The 18,050-nt window shown below is 45.0% G+C and overlaps 1 protein-coding gene across 2 annotated transcripts; it reads right to left on the reverse strand.

Annotated features, from left to right (window-relative positions):
- Positions 1–3,045: 3,045 nt before the first annotated feature.
- Positions 3,046–17,958, reverse strand: LOC115331482. Of its 2 annotated transcripts, XM_040220876.3 has the most exons (7): positions 17,789–17,958; positions 16,980–17,166; positions 15,021–15,263; positions 9,339–9,510; positions 7,134–7,282; positions 5,787–5,970; positions 3,046–3,296 (listed from the first exon to the last, which is right to left on the reverse strand). In XM_040220876.3, exons 2-7 carry the CDS (start codon positions 17,137–17,139, stop codon positions 3,230–3,232), a joined length of 975 nt encoding a protein of 324 aa, XP_040076810.3. In that variant the 5' UTR covers positions 17,140–17,166; positions 17,789–17,958; the 3' UTR covers positions 3,046–3,229. The 2 variants fall into 2 exon arrangements, with proteins under 2 accessions (XP_040076810.3, XP_040360678.2); XM_040504744.2 differs by lacking the exon at positions 3,046–3,296 and having other exon boundaries at positions 5,783–5,970.
- Positions 17,959–18,050: the final 92 nt, after the last annotated feature.

Consider the following 18,050-nt stretch of genomic DNA (forward strand, 5'->3'; position numbering starts at 1 on the left):
CTTAGAGTTAGAAATGTAATAAGCCTCGAATATTTCACGAGTCACCTGCTGACTGTGCCGAGCGACAATCGTCGTTTTTTCTATAAGAAGGAGGCACCGATATTTATCACAATGAATGGATTAATTACCCGATGGTGAAGATCTTAACGAAGGTGCGTGTTCTCTGAGCCTATCATCGATGCACGTCCTGATTGGTAAAAGTACACACTCCCACAGGACAACTCGATTTTGTAGACCACGCCAACCGCGCACGGCACGTACTTCCCTTTGTGCTTCTTACCAAAGCCGAGTTTATCCGAACGACCCCTAACAACTTTAGCTCATAGACGCCCCAGTTTTGAAGGCACAGCGAACACCTCGGGGACTCTATGTCACTGTGCTACCCGTTTGAGTATGTGCGTAACCTTATGAATGTAAGGAAGAACCACCGATCTCACGTTAGATTTCTTCCTAGGTTGGAACTTGGGGCGCCGAAGACCTTTAAACTGGTTCTTCGCCACACCGACAAGGACCTCCCTAGGGAAATCCTCCTTGCGTGAGCTTGTCGGCCTGGTCGCAGAGACTAGCCAGCGACTGGTGAAGGAAAGACCTTAGCAGGGCCCCTTGCATACAACCTTTCCCTATCCCACTCTTTACAACCTTCGAGTGGCTCAAGTCAAAATGCAGCACGCTTTTTTTCGACCAGTACAAACAGCACATATGATCCTCATTAAATTTAAGATTAATATCTAAAAACTTTAGCCTTCCGTCTACTGGAATTTAGCCTGTGAATTTCAAGCCACATGAGTTGGACTTGGACGCACACAACATGTTTTTGATGTAATCATCCTTACTATCACCAGATACTTTTCTAAATAAAACCAGATAATCGTTGCCGTATCTAAAAACACGAATCACCTCTCTTTCAAGACCGACTTTAATAGCTATATCTCACATAGAAAGAAACATGTCCCTCATAACTGGTACAACGCTAGCCCAGATATATACACCCTGCTTCTGCAAAAACCGTGTGTCGTATGCACAACATACATAGACCTAATATAAAAACACACCAGTTCCAAGAAATTTTCAACTCTAACACCCCAGGCGTTCTGGAACGACACACATTCTTGGACAGCACTCAATAACTCCAGGTGCCGAATAGCATGAAACAAATCTTCGATGTTAAAAGACACACCGTCACATGAGTCGGGGGTTCTCCGGAGTCAAAAGTTCGACCACACTCATTGAACTACATACCCGAAAATGGTCTTGTAGCTCGAGGTATGTAAAGTACCTCTACAAAAAAGACGCCAAGTGTATCTGCCAAGCAGCCTTTTGTGTCACAATGACCCTAAATGGCCATTGTAACACAATGGCCATATAGGGCTATTGTGTCATAAGATCCGTCAGTGCAGCATGCCCCGGAAGCGTGTCCCGAACCTGGTCAACACAAAGATTAAAGGGACCATGAAATGACCTTTTCTACTTTTGCCCGATAACCTTTACATTAAACCGTCAATGCTCACTGAATGCCGAACAGGCGTCCGTTTTCGCATCGGTTCATTAACTTTTACACAAAAAATTAATGAAATATCGACTTTTTCTTTCTCTCCCACTGACCGCAAAACAAGTCGTGACGTACACTGCTTCCGGAACCGGAAGTTCTCCCGGCAGTAGGAGAATGGGAGCGTTAGCGGCGGAGGGTTGGCGGTGTGCCGGTAGGTTTTAGTTTTACTGCGCTGATGGCGCTGATGTCATCGATGTTTTTCTGAATCGGCGCCTCTCATCGCTGCGATAGCCATGAATACATCGCAACTGAGCGAGATGCAATTACATATGTTGCGCTATAGCGACAGCATGGGACTAGTCCTATACGCCGGTATGCCTGTTGAGAAGTGCGGCGAGTCTTTCGACGACGACTCCAGTTCTTCATCGGAATCGGACGACGAGGAGTGGGGCGGCTTCAAAGTACGGAATGGTAGGTTAAGTTTCGGCCGTATATTCAGATGCACGGAAGTAACAAAGATATAAAATGATATATTTCTTTGAAGGTGCACTTGCAAGTGGTGCATATTAGCGCCGACCGCTCGAGAGTGCTTCTGCTGCCGGGAGTGCGCCGCCCCCGTCCCAATTCAAAACAACGGCTGCATCAACCATGCATATTTTCGCATTCTATGTCTGGACCCCGTTGTGCAACGGGTAATGTAAGTACTGGGAGCTGCAAGAGCAAGGGTTCCAAATGAACCGTGGAGCGAGCAAGTACGTAAGCTCTCAAACTTTGATTCGGCTGTGCTGCAGCAGTGCGACGGCCCGGCACCAACATTGTTGATTCATTTCGTGCGAAATGCAAGCGGTGCTTCGCCGACTAAATGTATTATATTTGTTCTTTGCAGTCGGCTATGTTTTGTTGCCTACCGGCAGTTCGCCAGGTGGTTGTGGCAGAGGCTGGGCTGGCATAACAGGCGAGTTCTACCTGCGTGTGTTGTGGCACGGATTGGAGAATTCGTGTCCGAGCAGTACACAAGATTTTTGGAGGCTCAGTAAACGCCTAACCTGGTTTGGGGGATTTTTTCAATCATTTTACTCTTACCAGCTCACTTGTATCTTTTTGCCGTGCCTAATGAACCTGCCATAATAACACCACAGATTTATTCGTAACATACTTTCAGAACTGCTTGTCCGTCAACTTTCTTGCGGGGCGCTTGAACAGCCAATTGCTGTGGTCCGCGGAGCAATCTTAGCAAATGACGAGGCCAGAAATATGTTTAGACGCAAAAAGAAAGGCTTGAAAGCGACACTGCACCGTTTTTGTCTTGAACGTACACCGTTAAGAACCTTTGGATCACCCGAGACCCAATTCATCTGGTACAAAAAATAAAACAATGGAAAGCTTTGGTCCAACAGTTCCACTACTCGAAATTTAAAGCAAACACTTATGACAAAAATTCGTGCAGGTAGAGAGTTTTCCTATTCTAACATGCAACAAAATTTTGGCACATTCTCACTACAAATGAACAGAAAACCGTGGATTCCATTAGAATTGAAGAAACCATGAGTCACAAGCAGAAAATGGCCACTGATTTTAATCTGTTTTCACATCTTGGCCCGCGACAGACTTCTTTCGATAATTCAACCAGATTAGTCAAGAGTTCGTAAAATTTGAAGCCGAAATCATTGTGTGATCCTGATAATATTCGCCACGCCTTCCTTCGTCGTCACGCTGAATCACTTGCTACGTTCCTTGTTGTCATTTTTCATTCCTTGTTTTCATGTGTTGTTTCCTTAGGTTGGCATATTGCACATGTTGTACCTGCCTTTAAAAGGGGACATTGTTCACTGTTAACTAATCACCATCCCATAAAACTTACCAGCACATAATGTAAGCTCTTAGAACATATAATTTCTAATTACATGACTGAATTCTTAGGTAAGCATGACATCATCTCGCCTTTCAGCATGGCTTCTGGAGAGGCCCTTCCACTACCACAAAACTTATTTCTACTAATTCTTTCGCTTCAATAGTCGACAAACCCGGCCGAGTCGACGTAATTTTTCTCGACTTGAGCAAAGCATTTGATAGGGTTTCTCATTCCGGTATTTTATTCAAACAGAACAAACTTGTCCTGTCAAACTTCTAGCTTATAGCACACTAATAAGGTCTCGGTCGGAGTACGCTTGCATTAGATGGGATCCTTTACGAAAAAATATATTAACAGGCTTGAGCAGGTCCAGAGACTAGCAGTTCGTTTTACATATAATTGTTATCGCCGGCATGACTCTACTACCAAATTAATTAGAACCAATATCATTCCTCTAGAACAGTGGTTCTCAACGATCAATGTTTTGCAGACCCCTTTTGGATCGGCGGAAAGGACGGAGGACCCCGTTCATGATGATGAGTGAGGAAAAGCTTGGGTTAAATATAATACTGATTAAATAAATGGATATAACTAAAGGCTAGTGTTAAGCAGACCTCTCTTATTGACAAACACGCGTAAAAGTTTGCCCGAAAACTGAAACATTTCTTCTCAATCTGAGAAAAGACAACTTTTATTGTTGGGCTTGACTGATGAGGCCGGGCTTCGCGGACCCCCATTTGAGAACCACTGCTCTAGAAGATCGCAAGAAGGTAGCTAGATTAAAATTCAATTTTCAGTTTTGGTATCACAAACTTCGCCTCGAGTCATCATCCTACGTTCAGCCATCTACTAAACAGACAAGACATGACCACACACAAAAAATAACTCCCATATTCGTTCGCACAAATGCTTTTAAATACTCTTTTTTCCCCAGAAGTGTAACAGATCGGATCTCCTTGCCTCCCCATGTTTTTACTTTGGAGAATGTTCTATGATCAATTGAACAGCTTATTAAAGTGTACTCTGTGTTTTATGTAGTTTATGTGTTTTCAATCGCCCCTCCTTTTCGTTTTATGTATAAATTCTAAGTACCGTGTGAAGAAAAACAGCATCCATTCCTGCTTGGGCCCATCACTGGCCTGCGGTATATTATAAATAAATTTAAAAAATGTTTTAAGTAGAAGACAGCTGAAGAGAGCCACATGATATTGGTATACTGGGTTATTCTTGTACTACACAACTCACTGAATTTTATCATGATCTTGTTATACCATTGATAGGGGTGAGCAAATTGATTGTGTGTTTCTCGATTTTAGAAAAGCGTTTGATACAGTATCGCATTCCCTCTTAATCCAAAAATTGGCACTTTTGAATCTAGATACTTCGGTACATAATTGGATACAGGCATATTTGTGTTCGCGTCGGCAATGTACGGTTCTAGATGGTGAAACATCAGATTTTGTTGAAGTTACCTCTGGCGTGCCACAGGGGTCGGTACTTGGACCTTTGCTGTTCTTAATATTTATAAATGATATTCACGTTGGCGTGACCTCTCAGCTAAGATTGTTTGCTGACGATTGTGTTGTATATAGATGTATAAAAAACGATGAGGATTCCACACAACTGCAGGCTGATTTGGATCAAATTGAACTCTGGTGCAGTCTATCAAAATTGCAGTTAAACGTCAGCAAATGTGTACATGTCACCTTCACCCGCAAAAAAAAACAACTTCACACTCAGTATTATTTAAATAATGAACCACTAAAAAGTGACGGTAAAGTAAAGTACCTGGGGGTGACCTTATTAGCAGACTGCAAGTGGAATGCGCAAATTGATGACGTCGTCATGAGGGCGGGACGGGCACTCGGTTTTATCCAGCGTAATCTAAAAAGGTCTACACAAAAAATAAAAGAACTTGCATACCTTACCTACGTTCGACCTCTTACAGATTATGCTTGCACTGTGTGGGATCCTGCTCAGCAAAATCACATAGACGCTTTAGAGAGGATCCAAAATCGTGCGGCACGCTTCGTCCTGGGGCTGTACGACCGCTTTTCGAGCGTCACGGACATGAAGAGTACATTAGGCTGGGATTTGCTGACATTCAGGCGGAAAAATTTGCGCTTAAAATTTCTATATAGCATTTATAATAAACACACTGGTATTAACGGTTTTCATTACCTTCTACCCCCTTACTATATTTCCCAACGTAAAGATCATATCCACAAAATACGCGAATATTCCACCAGGACGGAACTGTGCAAAAATTCTTTCTTTGTTAGGACCATTAGGGATTGGAACAATTTAAGTGTTGAAACTGTTTGTGCCGCAAATGCAGAAATGTTTTGTTCTATGTTGTTCGCCCCCTGCAATAATGCCTCAACGGCGCTGCAGGAGCTACCTGAATAAATAAAGAATAAAGTTCAGATCGTAATGATAAGTTACACAATCTGCGGCTTCGCCTTGGCAAAGCGGCTGACTCTGGAGTCAATTAACTCTTTTTTTGATGGCCGTTCCGATTGGTCGCTCATATTTGGCTTTGGAGGTGTTCTTGCGGCCTGAAACTTCTTCAGAAAGGTTGAAGAGCCGCACATTTCAACAGCCACAGCCATCAGCTCCTGGACATAGCCTGAAAGAAATGAGACCAGAAGTCATCAAGAGACAGACCAGGTTTTACTTTAGAAAGCATAAAAGAGTGAACTGGTGAACCGTCGGAGTCTAGTAAAAAAATAAAAATGGCTATCTGCGTCTCCAAACACATGCTTTTAGACCCTCATTAGAAAGTTTTGTGATTTATCTGCCGCACGATTTGATGTGGAAGGGCCATAAAAAACGCAACTGTTCGTTGAGGGGGGTTGGGAGCTGCAGTGCAGTCAGCACTAGCGCGAGCACCCATAGTGCACAATGCGAAAACTGGCTTTCCATAGCTTGCATACTATGGCGACTAATGACTAACGCACTGTGCTGTCTGCCGGCCAGCTAGAGCCATTGCAATGACCACTAGCTGTTTCAGTCCGCTGCCCCGATGGTATCGCTCTCTCCAGATTCTTGGCCTGTTCAAAGTTTATTTAGCATGCAAGAGTTTCGTAAATATTTAACTATACTTTGTTTCACTTTAGACGTTGCAACCCGATGGGGCTAATTAGGCAGCGCCAAATGAACTTTGATTATGGCCTCGAATAACACCACTCGATTTGATATCTGTGTCAAACACTGACAATACTCGTAAGTCTCGCAAATTTCTCATGTTCGTGATCTGTTCAGGCAGGTTAGCTCTGTTGTGCCATGCTTTGGTGCACTGCAGTGAAGCAAAAACCGCGAAGCAGGCATCGCAATTTTGCGTCTTGCCTTGTCGCAGGTACCTAATATTATTCTGTTCTAATATCACGTTGGTTTACCTTTGACTGTGTACCTAAAGAACCATTCACGGCAGTTTAGACTGTCCTTCATCAGTCAGCATGATGTTGTGCCTGGTGTTTCTATTTTGAAGTAGACATCTAGTTTTGTTTTTAGAGCGAATCAAACCTGCCATACAATTGATGTCAATAAAAATTTGCACGGAGGTCGGAAGACAAAATAGACAGCGTCTTCTAGTTAGACAGGTCAACGCAAGAATCTTCAGATATGCAGTGGTAGGAATGCAAATGAGGTGTGTGCCTATACGCTCCAAAAATTATTTTTGCAGCTCCGAAATTCACTTTTGGATGCTCCGAAAGGTGCTCCAAAATGACTGAAGCCAATCACATCACCAACATTGCCTGAAAGGGTGATGTAATATATGTGCATAGTTACCATATGTTATCTCTGTCTTCACTGGACACACGACATGGTGCCCCTTCCTTGCCTTCGGTGACTTCACTTTCCACTGATGTTCTCCATCTTTCGTCATCGCTTGTTGACGTTCCGCATTCTCATTAAAGTGCAGTGCTGCCAGGCGGGTCCTAAATGGTGTGCAAAGGCCAGGTATTACGACAAACCACAGCATTCCATTTGTTTGGCATGGCTTTGAGTTTATTGTGCCGCTTCCCCCTCCCGTCCTTCTTTTTTCCCAACACTAAAGCAACCAACGTATGCAATAAAAAGATTTCTGGGATAGTCTCTTTATGATTTTTAGATGCAGCCTCAGCATTCAAAAACCTAGAAAGTATTGCTCTGTGTGCCTTCTTTTCTCATTTAAAAGTGCTGTCCAGCTTTCACGGAGGGAGAAGCCTATACAAATGGCCAATTGAAAGGACTGCCCGTTGGGTAATCCCAAATTGGCTGAGCAATTTTTTGATCTGCAGGCTGCTTCAGTTGTTGGGACTTTGAAAGCCTTATCCCTAAACCCACAAAAAGAGTCTCTGAGCTGGATGTCAGGGGGTCGAGTTCCTTGTGGGGGCAAATAGAGATTTCTTTCCGAAGCATCAAGAGTCAGCTGTCAAATTTGTTGTTTGGTGCTTATACAGCGGTCAGTTAGTCTGCAAGAGGTTTTATAAACATTCTTACTTGCTGTAGATGAGAAATTTAGCCAGTGTAGTATGTGCACATTAAAGACCGCTAATCTGGGCTCAGTAGTGACACAGGACCGCATGCTGGTACGACGCTCATTCAGATTGAAATGTGCTGGGATGAGGATTGAACCCACGGCTCCCGAGTTTTGCAGCACGAGCTTATGCTTTACTTCAATCACTGCCGCATCAAGAGGGACTGATGTGCTTTCACCTTGATTGCAACATCATTGGATACTTATGATCACATCATGTAAGTCACTGTTCTGTCAATTACGGCGTGATATAGCAGCCTTGAGTTAGTGTATAGCTGGGTCACATATTCACATTACCCTGGATACGCAGACAAAAATGTCATGGTGAATTCCACTCGTAGATCTGGAGCGCTTTCAAAAATCCGTGAGGGAGGCAAAATTCCGCTCCGTGGGACCCGCTCCGAATCGACGAAGGGAAGATAAACTTGCATTTTTGGAGCGACCTCCCCCACACCCCTCCCCACCCCTTCTCCCTCCGCCGTACAAAATGGCCGCTGCTCGAACTTGACCAGCCCACCAACACCTCAGCCGGCTGATCTTTCCGACGACCAGTGACGACTGTCACTGCTTAGCTGCAGAAGTAACACGCAACACAGGCCGGGCGAAATTATACGTACCACGGCACCCATGTCACAAATAACGAAGACGTCCGCGTTCGGCACCGTCGCATACCTTTCGGCCGCCTCGAAGCGGCGGGGCACTGACAGCGATTGCCAGCAGTGGAGTTCAGATTTGTAGTACGACTTTAATAAACCCAGAGGTAACAAACCATCACTTGCGCGGTCGTTGCCTAACTACTTCTTGCTTTATTTCACGAGAAAACGCCGACGGAATGCAGTGTAAAAAGGTAAACAATCACTGGCTGCAGAATGAATAGGCCTAACCTTGCGTCTGCCTCCGGCTTTTCTGTCATTCTTTTTCTCGTTCTTTCTTTCACCATCACAGATGTCAGCGCTTACGATTTGCCACACTCCACATTCCCGGCTTTTTATCCCTGATCTATGCGAGGTAGAAGCGTTCGAGCCGTCACAATCCAGAGTAAACAACCCACGCACCCGAACAGAACCAACTCCACGACCCGGCCACCCGGCCGTGGCCCTACCGGCCCGCCAATCTCTCCAACCTTGCCGCGCGTGCGCACCGCCGATTTAGACGGAAATCACGTGGGCCGCTCTATCAACTTCCGGAGAGATCTGTGAAATCCCGCAGAGCAAGTTCGGCGGAGTTTGGGGCGCTCCGTGGAGCGGGCGCTGCCAGAATCTACGAGTGGAAGATGACCAACCTGAGCCAGATCTGCGAGCGGAATATGCGCGCTCCAAATGGGAGCGCTTTTGGAGCGCTCGAGATCTGCGAGCGGAATTCACCATCAGACTTTAGTATTGTAAGATACATTATGTTGATCTAAAACTTTGGCCATGTCACGTATGTTTGTGTATATGTGTGTGTATGTAATATATATATATATATATACCAACCTGGCAAGCATGCCCTCTGATGAGAATGCTGTCGACTTAGGAGCGAACCCATTCAAGACGTTGTGAAATGACTCCAGAGAAAATGTCTGGGTGTCGGGCGACAACTGGCGCAAGTCCTTCAAGAGGCGTTTCGAGGCCACGATGGCGGCAAACTTGTCGTGAGCAGGCATCCCTAAAAAGAGGGTAAAGTCCAAATGAGATCTGCCCATGATATACTTCAACTACAAAAAAAGTTGCACCACTGAAGGTGTCTGCATCTCACAAGCACTTTCACCACCAAAGTAAGTTACAGTTTAAGAAGATAGAGTGATGGAAAGGGAGACTGGGGAGGGGGAAGCAGACAGAATGCTTGACAGAGGTTTCTATCTCTCCTCTCCAGCCTTCTGTTTGCTTTGTCCTTTCCAGCCTTACCTTTCCTCGCCCTACCGTCTTGACCTGCAGCCTACTATAGGTAGAAAAAGAGGTATGGCTGCTCACAGTGCTTGTACTGCCGAGACAGCTGTCTGAAACTGTCCGTTTAAAGTAAGATTTAGGAAATTTAGATATGTCATATGAACAAAGATTGTCACATTGCTTTTTTGAAGTGCTCTGGTGTACCACAATAACGCATGCCAGCATATACCTTAAAGGGATACTTTAACGAAATTTGAAATGTGCCCGTCGTGTTCAAAAACAGGTTGAATATGATCCACAATATTCGTAAATGACAATCGCACGTTTGTATTTTGAGCCTGGTGGCTGTATTTTTTTCTTATAAACGGCCCACTCTGGCAAGCGCTCCGAGAAAGCCCAGTGGAGACCACGTGACATCCAACGCAATCATGACTTAGGTCGTCTCGGGACGAGCAAAGCTACGGCGAGGCTGTCGTCGAGAGGATGGCCTAGTCGTTCCAGCCACCAAAGGGCTGCTTTTGTACGAATTTTGAGTGACGGGTTAATCTTCTATAATCTTGTAGGGGGACAATAGCAACTTGTGCGACGCACAAAAGACATTCTCGGGAAGAGAGGAGTTCCTCCTTCCCCCTTTCTCTCGTCGTGGCCGGAGGCAAGACACTCACCATCACTATAGTCGGTTACAAGTCAAGAAGGTAGCAGCAAATGCCCCTCAAAGGGAATCTTGTATTCCTCCGCCACCAATTGCGCCCCGTTGTTTCCGTGACGTCACGACCTGCCCGAACCAATCTTGTTCTGGCAAATGAATATTTTCAACATGGCTGCTGGGCAGATTTTCTACGACTCGAGTATCTTGCAGCAATTATTCTGTTTTTTAATGCGGTTTTTCACTTACCCGAGCATACGTCGCTAAGTCGTAACCGCGTCCACTTTTATTCGCAATAGGTTCTGCGCGACAGCTTGAGAATCCAGCGATAGCATTGCCATAGAAAATTTCGATGCAAGAGTAAGGCCTAGCATCGTACATACGTCGAACGCCGTCTGCTTCTCTGCCTCAGGTTGCGCCTCAACATCGTGAAGGCATCGGCTTTTCTTCGCAGTGGTTTCCGTGGAGCGACGTTAAAATGCAGCGGTCACCAAACTCTTCTTTATAAGTACAGTGGGCTGTGCGGAGGGGCATAAGTGAACCGCAAACACAGTAGGTGTCTTTACCCAATTTCGACCGTATCTTTGCTGGCGTTAATAAATGCTCTGTGTACTGAAATGACGCCTTCGAAGCAGTATGCATTCATCTGTGAAACGTGGCATCCTTTTCAAGTTTCCGCATTGCAATCAGCTGCACGGTAATCTATGACTGCGATAGTACCCGCGGGTGCACCCTCGTTCGCAATAATGAGCTGTTACATACAGGTGGCACACAAATGATAAAGCCAGTGATGCGTATGTTACAAACATTTAATTGATATTGTTTTGGACGTTAAGAAGCTGATGTCTTCTTTTGGAGCAAATACCAGAGAATTTGAGGGAAGCAGATTCGGTTCTCTCAAATGCTTCCGAACATTCTGCTTGCTCTCGAGGCGGTGACAGTCGTATGTTTATGCTTCGAAACCCGGGTACTTGACGTGTGTACCTCCACTCGCGTCGCATCGCGGCCTGAGGTATTACCGGTAAACACGCACCAATTTTTCCAATTTACTTTAGAAGTTAAATGTGTCCACAATATTGGATCGCAGCATTGGTTTGATAATTTGTAAAAGATGAAAAGTATGTCAATGAAAATTGATTGTAAGGGCAGCTTCCCGCTTCATGAATTGTGGCTTTGTTATATGCGAAATATTTGTTTAAATCAAGAATTGAAAACATACCGAATACTCGTGATGTCCTGATCTTGGTCCGAATGCAAGTGGCAGAATGATTTGTCTTTATAACAATAAAATCAACAATGTTTGAATCAAGCAACAGCTCAAACCGCCTAATTACATTTCTGATGTATGTTTATCTCTGGATTAGTGCTGTTTTTACGATATTTTTCAAGCAAGTACAATGGCGTCGAAAGTTCAAGGGAACTTTCGACGCGTCTATTATGCTTCGAAACGGAGCACTAGCACTGGCATTTTGCTCTCCACTGTGCTAACACAAGGTATTGTTATTCCCAGGGTGGCCTCAGTCGTGTGAATGGCCACAGACGTCCTGTTTGTTTCGAAACGAGATCATTAGCAGTTAGAGGTAGCTCCCCGCAGCGCTGATGCACGTTATTGTTATTCTCAGAGTGGCCTCGGTCGTGTGGATGGCCACTGACGTCCAGTTTATGCTTCGAAACGGGTCACTGGCAGTTAGAGTTGGCTGCCCGCAGCGCTGATGCACATTATTGTTATTCTCAAAGTGGCCTCGGTCGTGTGGATGGCCACTGACGTCCAGTTTATGTTTCGAAACAGGTCATTGGCAGTTAGAGTTAGTTGCCCGCAGCGCTGATGCACGTTATTGTTATTCTCAGAGTGGCCTCGGTCACGTGAATGGCCACCGACGTGCAGTTTATGCTTCGAAAAAGGTCATTTGCATTAAGAGTTAGCTGCCCGCAGTCCTGACACACATTATTGTTGTTTTCAGAGGGGCCTTGGTCATGTGAATGACCATAGGCGTTCCCTTTAGACTTTGAAACAGAGTACTGGTACTGCGATTTCGCTCTCCGCTGTGCTAACACACGGCTTTGTTATTCCCAGAAGCCTCAGTCATGTAAATGGCCACAGACGTCCCATTTATGCTTTAAAGCAGAGCACTGGCAGTGATATGTTGTGTCGTTTTTCTTAGACAAAAAAGAGCTTATTTGCAATCAAAATTCCATTTGCTGCGTGGCAAAGATGTTTAGACAGCAGGAAGGGTCAATATGGCATCTGATGTCTTTGCCGTAGATGGGCTGCAAACTTTTGTTTTCGTTAAGTTGAAATCTATACTGGTGATTCATGGCACAGTGCAATGTATTGACCAGCTTAGACATTATCGCAACAAAAATAAAAAGTTTGTCTGGTGGCTGCATATCGTAATGCTATATGGCAACGAGCAGAGAAGCATGACAACATGAGACACGGGAGGTTAGTGGTGATCGAGAACAACAATCCGATCTCAAAGCAAATGAGTGGTCCTTAAAAGGACTGTTATGTGTTCTGAGATGTTCCACGCTTTATCCATAATGGTGGCCTTAAGCTTCGTCAAGGGGCTCGACACCAGACAGGTCACTCGGACGGGATGTCCTCTCCATTGAGCTGGATGACGATGGGCTGGATGTGGGCACTTGTGGCACAGCCTCGTCGGAATGTTGCTTCAATGTCAATAACGTGCCTGACAGCATTAATCCAGTTGTCAGTGGTGACCTTGTCAACTTCTTTGTTGAGGAGTCTCCCCACATTGACAATCTTGAACGTCGTGTTTCAAGCAGCAGCGCCGTTCTTGATCTGCGCCCATATCAGTTCAATGGGGTTGAACTCGCAGTGATACGGTGGCAGCCTGACCACAGTGCAGCCAGCTGTCTCGGCAGCAGTGTCCCTACGATACTTTAGGTGGTGTGGCTTCACCAAGGCCACAATGTCAAGCAGCTGCTTCTTCACCATCTTGGGGTCCCATGAAATTTTCTTAGACGTGAGCCACTGTCGGATGTCATCCTTCCGGGAACTCGTCGTCGGCACTGCTTCCAACCGCCGTGAATGGCAAGAAGCGTTGTCCATGACGATAACGCTTCCTGTCGGCAGTTTGTCGAGGACACCGTCGAACCACTTCTCGAAGCGGGCGCCATCCATTTCCTCGTGGTAATCACCGGTCTTTTGTCCACGGAACACGTCCAGGCAGCCGTCAACGAAGCCTTCATCGCTGCCGATGTGGGTGACAATAAGACGCTGGCCCTTCCCCGATGGCTGCTTGAGGCCAGTCGAGAGACCACGCGTGAAGGCGTCATGAGACGAGGCCACTGTCGTGTCTACCCACACCCTTGAGACAGTGTGCCCTACCGTCACCCACGTCTCGTCCAAGTACAAGATCTTCCGACCATCTTGTCGGTGACGTGCGATCTCATGCAGGTACTTCTGCTGCCAGGCAACTATGTCCTCTCGTTCAATCAACCGGGAGTTTTGTTCCCTCTTGTCATGCTCGAATCCGATGTCGTGGAGAAGGCGACGCACAGTCCAAGCCTTCAACGAGGGAAGTTCAGTGCTCGCGCAGAATTCGGCCGTTATCTTCTTGACCGTGGGGACCTCGTTTCGTCGAAAGAAACGGTGGACGCACGATCTCAGCACGCACAACGTGAACTCGCCGTACCTGACTTTGCGCCGCCTCTTGCCTTCACTTGCTGGGCGCTTCTGAGAAGGTGTCACAACTTGTCCCTCGGTTTCTTTCGTCTGCTTCCTAATCTCAAGGATGGTGCATACACCAACGCCAAGCAGTTTGCTGACTCTGATGCAGAACTCCTTCACAGTGAGGCCGGGCTGGCCGGACTTGACGGGCGGTTCGTGTTGCACCTGAACGTATGCGTTCATTATCAGCTGCCGTGCAACTCGGTTGAGGACAACGCTGCTCTTATGCTTCTTGTAGAGGCACCTTGGCGTAGGCGGCGAGGCTGCACCAGACTCTCTTGAAGAAGAAGAATCGGAGGAATGGCATTCCGCTGTCTCCACGTTGGGATTCATAACGGAAAAGGATGACTTCGGCATTGTCAAAACGCGAATCGCAGAAACTTCCAAAACCCGAAACGCAGGATTTTTTTAACAAACGCAGCAAATACACGGAATGTACCTAATTCGAGTAGGAAGGTTATCAAGCTAAAACCAACAACCATATATGCATTACTTATAAAAGTTACAATTTTCGTTGCACTGAAGCCGTCTTTTTACGTCAACCTTCTGGAGCGAGTAATTTGCCTCGGCTAGGTGGCGCAAGCTGCTGCCTGCTACAAGGTCTGTCTGTAGTCAATATCCATCCATTGAAGCAGAAGGGGTGTTTTCAGCGAACTATTTTCTCGACTGCTGAGGCGTCTAAAGCGGGCGCATCACGCTTAGTGGGGAGGGGCTTCTACTACCTTCTTAACTTGTAACCGACTATAGCTGTCAAGGTTCCTAGACGGGCATTACAAGCGAGGCGTTAGCGACATCCACCAGGTGCTCTTTGCGAATCGTTTAATTCGTCTTAAAATTCCTTTTCGAGACTTTTTCAACAAGATATTGGTATGTTCGATATGATACTGCTGTGCCGAAATTTCGTTGTAGTATCCCTTTTTTTTTCTTTTCTTTCTTTCTTTTTTCTCACCTGGAGGAAGCCACTCTACGTTATCCAGGGGTCCGTGGAGGCACGTAGTGTACAGACCGCCATGGCCATTGTGGATATCAGCGACGTGGCGTGCTATGCTTGCCCACGCTTCCACGAGCAGGTCCCCATTGCCCCTGCTTGCTGCGGCGCACCAATGCATATGATTTGCAGCTGCCTGGACCCAGTCATGAAGTGCGCTGAACCCGGGGGCCTTGCTTGCCGCTGTGATAGCCTTCTTTATACCTGGAGTGAAATACACAACTCAATGATGTGATAGGTCTAGGTCGTTTTGGAGCAGCAAAAAGAACTTTTAGTGCATGATTGCACACTTCATTTTCATTTATAACGCTGCAAATATTACTAAGATTCATGTGTTGACATATCCAACTAGGCAGTGTCTACTTTGCCTTCTCACTAATGTGCAACCTTTTGTTATCATTGATTGCACAGCAGGATGATTTCCTCAAACACAAAACTAGCTGCTTAGTTGCGTATAGAAGCACCAGACGCAGTAACAAGGTGACTGATGACGGACAGCACAAACTGCGGTGAATGGTTATTTTAGGTACGGAATCCAAGTGAAATAATGTTAGAAGTTCTAGAGGTTGTGATAAAACTAAAATTTTTAATTCAGAAAAGAAAAAGAAATCTAATTTGATTGTGAAATTACAATTTATTTTATATCTAGAACTAAAATTATTTAATGGGCTGATTAATTAAACATAGCAAACAAAAAACAAAAGTCCCTGTCTTCTTTGTACCATGCTCTTGTGCTACTTTTCGTTTATTATATCTAGAACTTCATAACAATTCGCTTGTAAACAATTCATACACCTCCATAAAACAGTTCTGCCTAACTCGTTGTGGTTCTTCCCAAGCTTTCATTCATTACTCCTGCTAATTTAGTTATAACTTGCTCATTCCTATGCAAAACTTATGACTAAACCAAAAAGTTGGCATAAAATACACCTAAAGAAGAGTCCATATAAAATTTTTCTGCAATAGAGAGCTATACTTGACAAGTCTAGAATTGGAAGAAAGGTACCGCCAGGATATCACGGTCAGTCGATCATATATAGAAGTCGCAGTTTTATTAAAAAAACGTTCACGTCTCGCTTTGGAGGAATGCTTTGCCCTTAGCAGAAAGGTGCGCTGCAGCAAAGCAACACACGCAAAATAACGATGTCAACTCCGTGGTTGCCGCTTCACAGCAGTACACCAATTTTTGGTGAGAATGCACTCAACGAAGCTAACTAACCTGCCAGAACAGAACACAAACATAAGAATTATTGAGGAACTTCAGTACTGCGAGGGCTTGATGCAAAATCAGATCAAATAGTGTGTTTTTCACGCGATAATCTAAAGTTCTAAAAACTCACATTCTTATAGCAGCAATGGGCCAATTTGCAAGGCCTCAGATATTATATTTTCAGCATTACTTTTTGAAGTCAAGTTTGGGCGCAACGTTGGCACGAATTCCTTACATTTTGGTAAAATGCAGCAAGATGTAGCAGGTTACGCACTTTGGCGCAGTTTGGCCCAAATAGCGCAGCAATCACATCACTGTTCACTACAAAATGGTGCTTATTGATGGAGGCCAACTGATCCCCTTCAAACAATAGCAAAAACGTGAGCACAACCAAGACTACATCGAAGTGCGACCCTATGGTTCAATGGGACTTGTAGCCAGCAACCACGCTTGGGGATATAAAACTCGTACAACTTTTGCTCATGCAGCTTCTTGTCGTATTTGAAACAAGTGTTTCAATCGCTCAGTAAGCAGGCAGTATTCCCAAATGTGCCCGTTCTTTCTTTATCAACCACCGTCGGCTGGCATGTCCAAACAAGCTGCAGTGACAACAAACTCCTAGTCATCGCTGATTCCGACTTTCCGTCAGATAAGGTGCTTTCGGGGTTTCCTTTTGATTATGCTAAGAAGAAAATTAATATTAAACTTACTTTTCGATACGTGCCACACATCAAAGTAGTGAAGAACTTCAGGCTCCACCTCCCTCATGTGCTTCGCTATTGAGCGGTGTCGGTCAGTTGTCAAAGAGCGCACCTTGATGTCCTTGGTCTTCAGGAATTCCAGACAGCGAATAAGTCCCTGCTTCTCCATCTGGACACTGGCCCGTACTTCCTCACACTGCATAAGGTACACAAATGCCCGAATTCTACCCTGAATCATGTCTTCTCAAACTAGATACCCAAAAACTTAATGGTTCCACAAACTTCCACGTTTTCTTGTCATGCCGTTTAAAATATGAGACTGTAGTGCAGAAAAGGAAAAACTTTTAGTCGAAGTGACAAACCTGTGTTTGTTACTTCGGCTAAAAGTTTTTCCTTTTCTGTAGCATATAGTATCAGGTGTTGCTACATGATTAGCTACCACCAGCTTGCCTGTACACTCAGTCTTTACATTTTCTTGGTTGTTCCAGCCTCCAAGTATAGCTTTTCTTCCAATCTAGCAGTTATTTCAGTAGACCTGAACCATACGTAAATACAGAGCCATGAAGTGCTCCCTAGTTAGGGCACTATTTACCAAGTTCGCAGGCTTTTGCATCACTTTATTCTATCACTTCTGAGACTGTGGAGTGGGTTCCTTGGCTGTTAGCTACATATGCTTAGCGCCTTATAATTCTGACAGGGGAAACAGGGGTTGTAACTCCTGGCATAAACTATATTTGAAATAACATGTTTCGGTCATATTGCATGCCACAAGTATTAACATTGACTTCTATGACATCACAATCATCATTATCTCTTACCTCACCAACCTGAACTTGTTCACAGTGCAAGATCTTGTTGATTTGAGGAGCATAAACGGAGTAAGTCAGGTACTTTGCGGAAAAGCCTGGGGAGTCGCATCTTCCATCTCCGCTCAAGTCGACAGGACTGTCTTTTAGCTGCTCCAACAGCTCATCCTGGTGCTTTGTCCATACCTAATCATGAAGATAAGCACAGCACATCTGTTGCACAATTATGCTATAACAAGCAATATTACAATTTTTCAATTTATTGGGATAGTAA

The sequence above is a fragment of the Ixodes scapularis genome, unplaced genomic scaffold, assembly GCF_016920785.2.
Source record: "Ixodes scapularis isolate PalLabHiFi unplaced genomic scaffold, ASM1692078v2 PGA_scaffold5__190_contigs__length_132052651, whole genome shotgun sequence".
Lineage (NCBI taxonomy): Eukaryota > Metazoa > Arthropoda > Arachnida > Ixodida > Ixodidae > Ixodes > Ixodes scapularis.

What these genes read in the sequence shown, in the direction of transcription:
- LOC115331482 (XM_040220876.3), bottom strand. Translation starts at nt 17,139, where the DNA reads ATGGAGAAGCAGGGACTTATTCGCTGTCTGGAATTCCTGAAGACCAAG. An exon ending in GAAGACAGAGATAACATATG is followed by an intron (nt 5,971 to 7,133) that starts GTAACTATGCAC and finishes CATTTCTTTCAG; the next exon opens with GCTATGTCCAGGAGCTGATG. An exon ending in AAGGCGAAGCCGCAGATTGT is followed by an intron (nt 3,297 to 5,786) that starts GTAACTTATCAT and finishes CCCCTTTTAAAG; the next exon opens with GCAGGTACAACATGTGCAAT.